This window comes from Syngnathus acus, chromosome 22, assembly GCF_901709675.1.
Source record: "Syngnathus acus chromosome 22, fSynAcu1.2, whole genome shotgun sequence".
Classification (NCBI taxonomy): domain Eukaryota; kingdom Metazoa; phylum Chordata; class Actinopteri; order Syngnathiformes; family Syngnathidae; genus Syngnathus; species Syngnathus acus.
The window spans coordinates 243,716-252,166 of NC_051106.1; the positions used below are offsets into that span (position 1 = coordinate 243,716).

General features: G+C 46.1%; 1 protein-coding gene across 4 annotated transcripts; it reads right to left on the reverse strand.

Annotated features, from left to right (window-relative positions):
- Positions 1 to 1,246: 1,246 nt before the first annotated feature.
- srp54 (signal recognition particle 54) lies at positions 1,247 to 8,201 on the reverse strand. 4 transcript variants are annotated; one of them, XM_037241738.1, is made up of 18 exons: positions 8,073 to 8,161; positions 7,592 to 7,601; positions 5,850 to 5,926; positions 5,569 to 5,698; positions 5,281 to 5,372; positions 5,131 to 5,215; positions 4,951 to 5,055; positions 4,806 to 4,872; positions 4,515 to 4,572; positions 4,006 to 4,156; positions 3,781 to 3,929; positions 3,480 to 3,580; positions 3,325 to 3,411; positions 3,150 to 3,223; positions 2,972 to 3,080; positions 2,040 to 2,210; positions 1,869 to 1,964; positions 1,247 to 1,559 (listed from the first exon to the last, which is right to left on the reverse strand). In XM_037241738.1, the coding sequence occupies exons 4-18, from the start codon at positions 5,644 to 5,646 to the stop codon at positions 1,468 to 1,470; spliced, it is 1,515 nt and encodes a 504-aa protein (XP_037097633.1). In that variant the 5' UTR covers positions 5,647 to 5,698; positions 5,850 to 5,926; positions 7,592 to 7,601; positions 8,073 to 8,161; the 3' UTR covers positions 1,247 to 1,467. The 4 variants fall into 4 exon arrangements, with proteins under 4 accessions (XP_037097633.1, XP_037097634.1, XP_037097632.1 ...); XM_037241739.1 differs by lacking the exon at positions 7,592 to 7,601 and having other exon boundaries at positions 5,850 to 5,886; positions 8,073 to 8,201; XM_037241737.1 differs by lacking the exon at positions 7,592 to 7,601 and having other exon boundaries at positions 5,850 to 5,920; positions 8,073 to 8,187.
- Positions 8,202 to 8,451: the final 250 nt, after the last annotated feature.

Here is an 8,451-nt window from a genome sequence, read left to right on the forward strand (position 1 = left end):
GATCGGACGAAATTAATAGAAGAACCTTGAAGTCACATCTTAAATGGACCGGGAGCCAATGTAAGTTGGCTAATATTGGGGTAATGTGATCAAATTTTCTTGTCCGTGAGAGCAGCTTCGCAGCAGCCTTTTGTACTAACTGTAGACTTTTGATGCGGGACTTATGAAGACCAGAGAATAATACATTACAGTAGTCCAGGCGCGACGTGACGAACGCATGTATAATAGTTTCCGCATCACCGGTCGAGAGGATCGGACGAATCTTAGCAATATTACGAAGGTGAAAAAACGCAATTCTGGTTATATTCTTAATGTGCTTTTGAAAGGAGAGCGTTTGGTCAAATATTACCCCGAGATTAGTTACAGTATCACTCTGAGTGATAGTACGGTTATCTATAGTTATAGTGGTTTCCTTAAATAAGTGTTGATAACGAGTTGAACCAATTATCAACATCTCAGGTTTATCTGGGTTAAGACGAAGGAAGTTGAGGGACATCCATTGCTTGATCTCCGCAAGGCACGCCTCAAGATTACAACAATCCCGCGGATCTGTCATCGATAACGGCATATATAATTGGGTGTCATCCATGTAGCATTGAAAATATTATATTTACGTGTTATGTCCCCAAGCGGAATCATATAAATATTAAATAGAATTGGTCCGAGTACTGATCCCTGTGGGACACCACACGTAACATTATAGAGCTCAGAGGACGTATTGCCATGGACCACTCCGTGCGTCCTGTCTGATAGATAGGAATAGAACCAGCCTAGTGCTGACCCTGAAATACCAACACAACGTTTAAGACGCCCTAATAAAATATCAAAGTCTAGTGTCGAAGGCAGCACTAAGATCGAGTAGTAACAATACAGATAAAGTGTTTGAATCCATAGCTATGAGGAGATCATTAGTCACTTTAGCAAGTGCTGTCTCAGTGGAATGATTAGCTCTGAAACCAGACTGAAAAGAGTCATATCGATTATTGGCGACCATGTAATCAATAAGCTGCTGCGCTACTACTTTTTCAAGAGGTTTTGCTATGAATGGGAGGTTTGAAACTGGCCTATAATTACTGAGACAGTCCGGGTCAAGATTTAGGTAAGGCTATATTTTGAGGACTTTATCAACAAAGTCCAATTGTACATTTCATTATTCTTTTTCAAGGTTAGTACACAGATCTTTGAGTCAGACCAGAAAATATCAAGAAATAAAATCATATTGAAAGAATCCCACACAAACAGAAGAGCCGATTTGAGAATGGAAAATTTATTTCATTGTGAAAACTTTCATGATTTATGACCACTCAGCTCACATGACCTCCGATTGCAGGACCAGATTAATGGACCAATAGAAAGTTTATTTGCCACGCCCATCGTCCAGCCGAGACACAGCATCTTCATGGAATTTAAAAAAAAAAAGCTCTTCCATCCAGAGGACGCTGGTTGTCGCGGTGGCATCCGTGCAGCTCACATGTTGTTGAATCCCATCATGCCTTTCATGTTTCCTGCCGCCCCCTGCTGGAACTGGCGCATCATCGACTGCAGGCCTTGCATGCCACCTGCAAAGTGTGCAAGTCAGAGGCAGGATAAACTCAAGTCAACTCAATTTGGTGTTTCTTCCAAATACAAGCCTAAGAGTAGTCACTCAACTCATGGACTACCATCTATTTTAGAACAGTTTCATCTTAAGAATGCACAAATTGTAATGTTCTATACAAAAGCAGACAGGTTGCAATTCACCAGCTGTGAACCCAAGCAACACAATGCCACCATCTAGTGGCACCTGTTTGTCATTACTGTAGCTTGAATTTCCCAGAGAGCGTGGGCGAGACCCTCTGGGACTCGCTAACTATGTGACGGAGCTTTACCCATATGGTGAAGCACACGGGGGTCCATCATCTTGGCCATCTGCTGGTTGAGCTTGGCCATCTGTGAAGGGTTGACGTTCTTGGACATGTCACCTCCTGAACCCATACGGGCAAAGCGGACACAAGTCACAAGACGTGTGATGGAGGTGGCCCTCCCGAGTGAGGTCTCACCTTTAAACAGGCCTTTGATGCCGCCCATCTTCTTGACCATCTGGGCGAACTTGGTGTATTGGGTGAGAAGTTCTTGGACGTCCCGCGTGGCCACGCCCGCCCCGCGGGCCACCCGTTGGATGCGGTTTGCTTGCTTGCTGAACAGCTTGGCGCCATCCTTGCTGTCCAACTCTGTACATGACGCAGTCACTCGGGCGGTTACCGCGGCGACAGCGGCACCGTGAGGCCGACATGCGCGCCCGTTGGCGTTGTTGAGCAGTGTGCAACTCGTTTGATTTGTCAAATGGGTTCTGAGTTGTTGTCCCCGACATCTGCAGCTATTTTTCAGTGGCCAGCTATTTATTTTAGTCGTTGTCTGCAACTGCATTTCTGTTGTCTTTGGTTGTTGACAGTGACTTTTTTTTTTCGTTGCCGACCATCTGTAAATTTTCATTAGTTTTGGATCACCTGCAACTTCGTTTAATTATGTGCGAAGCTACATATCTGCAACTCGTTCTGCTACGAACAGCGCGGGCGCGAACGGCCGGTCGGAGCGCATCTATGGTGTTTATTTTGTGACAATAAGTTAAAAGAAAACTTTTTAAAACACAAGCAAAAATGTATCAAGTCGCAAGCAAAAAATGTCAATTCAAAATACCAAACGGGAAAAAAAAAATTCAAATAAAAAATGCCAGATTGCAAAATAAATTGTGAAATGGTGTAAAATATTTGATTGCGCTCCCTGACATTTTGCTTCTGTTTCCTGATATTTTGCTTCTGCTCCGTGATTCTTTGCTTCTGCTCGGCGATTCTTTGATTCTGCTTTGCGGCTTGGACACAAACGTGACGTGTGGGTGGGATTTCCATGGGTGCAAAGAATCGCGGAGCAGAAGCAAAGAATCACGGAGAAGCAAAGAATCACAGAGCAGAAGCAAAATGTCAGGGAACATTACCTTGGTCGTTCATGCTGTCCATGATGGTCATGAGTTTCTTCAGCCTGGCCATGGATTCCTGCTCGTTTCCTTTGCTCATGAAGTCCGTTCCGAAGCCTGGAATCATACCCTGTGCACACGCACGAACACGTGGCTTGGTGCTCAAAATGTCGGTGAGTGGTCCTGTGAGGGGGCTCACCATGATCTGTCCAAAGGGCCCCATCTTCATGATGTTCTGGAACTGCTCATACATGTCTCTGAGGGTGAACTGGCCTGAAGGTCAGAGGATCAGCATCAAAGCCGTCCCATGCTACGGCAGGACGAGGAGCGCCGCATAGGCGGCATGCCGCCGACCACGCGCGAGGCCTCCTCACCGTGTTTGAGCTTGTCGATCAGCTCCTCGTTGTCATCCAGCTTGAGTTCGTTGACTCTGTCGATCAGGCCCTCAATGTCACCCATGCCTGGCGGAAGAGGAAAGCGGTGAGACGGGAGGCCAGCTTGCTTGTGGCCCTTCGGCGGGACAGCGTACCGAGGAGCTTGCTGACGAACGGCTGTGTCTTGAAGGGTTCGAAGTCGTCAATATGCTCGCCCGTGCCGATAAAGATGATGGGACTGCGGGTTGCCGCCACCCTGACACCAAAACGTCCGCCCGTCACACAAAAAGCTCGAAAAAGATGGTGCCGTTAAGATTTATCATATGTTAATTGTATCCTTGATGCTGACTGGCCGATAGGGTAAGATGAAAAAAAAAACAAATCAGCCAATTAAACAATTACTGAATTTTTTCTAAATCTAAAAAATTCTACGCAGTCTGCTATTTTTCTGCTTACGCGCTGAGAGCTCCGCCTCCTTTGGCGTGGCCGTCCAGCTTGGTGACGATGACTGAGGCCACGTCCACTTTGTCTTTGAAGGCTTTGGCCTGAGACTCGCAGGCCTGACCAATGGACGCGTCCATCACGTAGACGATGTTGTCGGGTTGCTATGGAGACAAACGCCGCTGAGGATAACCGACGGTGGAGGTTGAGGAGCCGAGCTGAGCTGTTTCAAGTGCTCACCACGGCGTTGGAGACTTGCAGCATCTCCTCGAAGAGCGAGTCTTCCTGTTTGTGGCGTCCGCTGGTGTCTACGATGATGATCTCAAAGTTCTCGCCTTTGAACTTGTCCACGCCCTCCGCAGCGATCACCACTGGATCCATTTCTGTGTAACTGAAGGCAACAAAAGGTGACACCAGTCAGTGAAAACCTGACGGCAACACGCGTGATGACACAACCGCAACCTGAATACAACACAGATGAGGATCCGCAAGGCAACAACGACGCAGCGGCAGGACGAATCGGAATTCAACTGAGCAAGATCCTAAAATACTTTGACGAAGATTTGATGATGATAGAACTTTATTTATTTTCACCAGAACACAATCATGCACCAACAGTCAAGACTAGACGAGGCTACACTTTACAATACAACATCCCAACATGTCAGTTGCAAAATATGCTACTCCCTGGACATGAATCGGACAAAAAATGTCCACCAAGAACACGCATGGGGTTCACTCTGTCTCACCTGCCGTAGAAGGGTATCCTGGCCTTGGTGGCGTTCTGCTTGAGCTGATCGAAAGCGCCTGCGGACAGGAGAGACCGCCGGTGGGCGTCAAGCATAGGTCCCTGCCATTTTAATGATCGATATTAGCCCCCCCTCCAAAAAAGTATCAGAAATTAAAGCTCAACAACTCAACTCAACTAAGCCTTTGTATCAAGTTCTAAAGGACCCAAAAAACAAGTTAACTTATTCATATTTCTCTGACAAAACGTGAGAATCTGCCCAAAACACTAAACTAGTGAGTGCGTGGCTTACCGGCTCGGAATGTGTCGGCACATATGAGGCACGTCTTCCAGCCTTTGCGCTGGTAGTAATACGCCAGCTGCAAGGCAAGACTCAATCTTGATTTCGATTATTATTGCTAAGATGAGTTTTGTGTGGAAGGTGAGCAAGGTGGTACCTTGGAGCAAGTTGTGGTCTTGCCGCTGCCCTGCAGGCCCACAAACATGATGACGTTGTTCTTGCCTTTGGAGGGCATCCAGGCCTTCACGCCAGGGTCCACCAGCTGCGGGCGTACAACAACAAAGGCTCCACGCCACTGCCGCTGATTGCGTCATCTCTTTTTTTGTGCCACTCTGACCTTGACCAGCTCCTTGAAGACGGCGTGCTGGATCATCCTCCTCTTGTTCAGACCCGACGCCATCTCCTCCAGGTCGATGGCGGCCCTGCGAGGACAAAAGCGTCGGATGTCAAAGGGGAAGCCCGGGCTGCGCGTTTGTCACCATCTCACTTGACGTTCTCTCGCAGCTGCTTGACCAGCTTGATGTTGACATCGGCCTCCAGGAGGGCGGCGCACACCTCCTTCAGCATGGAGTTGAGGACCTGGCGGTAGGAGACAAAAGCAAGGCCTAATGCTTGACTGGCGTTATAGGAATCTTGATCTCATGGACCATCAGGTCCCCGGCCGGGTTGTGGACACGGACACAATGCTCCTCTTTTTGGCTCCAAACGACACCACAATGGATGAGACATGAAACCAACAAGATGTGCTGCAGGGGCAGAAATTCAGGAGCGCTACCTCTTCATTGATGATGGTGGCATTGCTGAGGGACCTCAGCGCCGATGTGATCTTGCGTCCCAGATCGGCGAGCACCATGATGACGTCTGATGCTGCGCGCCCGCACCGTCCGCGTTACACGCTTGCGCCTCTGCTCAGGAAACACGCATACACACACGCGTTGATACATTCATGTTATACATTTCAGGATTCAGATAAACACATGGTGATGTTGACACCCAAATTGAAAGTTGAAAAAATGGGGACTAAAATGAACGTGATGGATACGAAACGATACTCACATATGGGCGGCGGAGGACGCTCGACCAAGCGGGTCAGCTGACAATATGAGGGCACCAACCCTTTCAGTACACTAAAGCAGTGGTCCCCAACCTTTTTTGCACCACGGACCGGTTACGTGTCAGAAATATTTTCGCGGACCGGCCTTTATATAAATAAATATATTTATATTTGGGGTGTAACGATTCATCGATACACATCGATTAATCGATATAATGCTCTACGATTTATTGGCATCGATGCTAAACGTAAACATCGATTTATATCGCCGTGTTTGACCTCGGACATTAGACGCGACTTTATTTTGAAATCCAGTTCATTGTTGCTTGCTTCCTCTTTCCGGGAGCAGTACGCGGCGTGCTGTGTTGTGAGCAGAGCAGGCACGTGAAAGGGGAGCCGACAACTACGCGGCTCCAGGGCTGGTGCTATGGCTAGTGTCCAAGAAGACGAGGAAATTCGCTCCCCTTTGGGCTTCAAGTCATTCGTTTGGAAGCACTTTGGATTCCAAAGAAAAGATGGCTCAACGGACAATTAAAATTATTGTAAATAAATAGTTCAGTAATGCACTTTAAAGTTAATGGTATTACAAAAAAAGAAAGAATATTCATTTTTCTTTACTTATATGAGAAAAAATATAGGAATTCGATAAAGTTCAGTGTTAAAATAAGCACTTTGTATACTACAATACTCTTGTAATTTCCTAAATAAAGAGTGTGCAGTACCTTGTTGATTTTGCGTATGAATTGTTATAAATCAGGATATTGTTCTATATTTTTTATTTAAAAAAAATAAATAAATAAAAATATCGATCGTGGAGCACTATATCGTGATGTATCGTGAATGAATCACAGCAGGCTTTAAGATATCGGCAATAATCGTATCGCGGTCCTTTGTATCGATATGATATCGTATCGTGACAAAACCCGCGATTTACACCCCTAATTTATATATTTATTATTTAAATATTTATATATATAAAAAGGATGAAATAAAATGATACGACTGGCATAAAAACAAATATAAACCACATAAAAATAAAACGTTGAATTAGTGGGAGCACCGAGCTCTTTTCTCAGAAATGAGCCGTTCCCATCTAGGCGTAATCGGAGACAATGACACCCGAAGTGGTTAAGGTTTGTCTTTAAATGCAGGATGCTTGGTCTCCATGTGCCGAAGCAGGTTTGAAGGCTTCATTGCCTCGTTAGCTAGCCTTTCGCCACATATGCGGAGTGCACTTGGCGCGTCAGAGTCACCTGTGGCGATAAATCCATATTTTAAGTAGGACTCCAGAAATGTTCTTTTAAATGCAGCTTTCCTTTTCTTAGAAGTCGTAGCCTCTTCTTCTTCAGTGTCCTCATTGGACGTTTTTCCCTTTCTGAAGAAGCTTTCCAAACTTCTCTGTTTCTTGCTCATTTTTGCTTTCCTCGCGGGCTTGACTGTGGTGACATGTCACGTGACCGAGACGAGCGCCCTGTGTCAAGAGTCCTTATTTTTCAGATGCACCGACAGATTTAATTGGGAGAGAATCGCCAAATTTTTTATATTTTTCAAAATAAATTCTTACTCATTTTTGCTAGCTTTGCGGGATCGACTGGGGAAACATGTCACCTGACCGGGACGAGCGTCTTAACCTGAATGAATTGATCGTCAATGAAAAAAATGTGCGGCTCCGCGGCCCGGTACCAAGTCACCCACGGACCAGTACCGGTCCGCGGCCCGGTGGTTGGGGACCACTGCACTAAAGAATTAAAGTACTGCGCAACAGAACGTCACCATGGGAACGGTAGAACTACTTCACATTCCATCCATCTTTCCGTTCTCTCTATTGCTCGTATAGATGGTTGTAGTTAATCTTCAAACATCTTAACATTAGACAAAATTGCTACTTATTTTTTAAACAAACAAAAAAAGAACAAACTGGAAAACAACCAACACAGATTGCGGCGTTCACGTGTCACCAAAACGTTTGGCGCAGTCAACTAATAACCACCTGAGGTCATAAATGTTACCGTTGGAATTTGTTCTTCAAACTTACATTTCAGTCAGTGGCTGACGAGTGATTACAAATGCTCGACTGACACGTCTGTCGAGACACAAACACAACAGACAGCTAACCAATGCTAAGTTAGCAATTACCTCGCATGTCGCGCGGCGGCCGTCCGGGCAAAATCGACCCAAGCGAACAAATACGCAAGAAAAGAAAAGAAAACGCTGCTGAGTCCCACCTGAAACGTTTTCACTCCCGACTTCGTTTGTGCCTGCGTCACCGTTGCTAGCTCAGGCTGCTCGTCATCAGTGCACAAATCCGGAAGTTAGCGTGGTCTTTCCTTCTTCGTTACGCGCCGCGCACACGCTCACGTCTCCGGGTCGCCACCTACCGACTAGGGATGGGCGATACCAATGATTTTGGAATCGATCCGATACCAAGTATTTCCTGCCCAAAATACCCGATATCGATCCGATATCGATACCGGAAGTGTAATTTCCCGCCAAAATTTTTTTTTAAATGCAGTGGCATGCTGCATCAATATTTTGTGCCTTACATGTGACTATTGACCTGCACATTTGTATACTACAGCAGGTGTTTCACTGCAAATGATACTT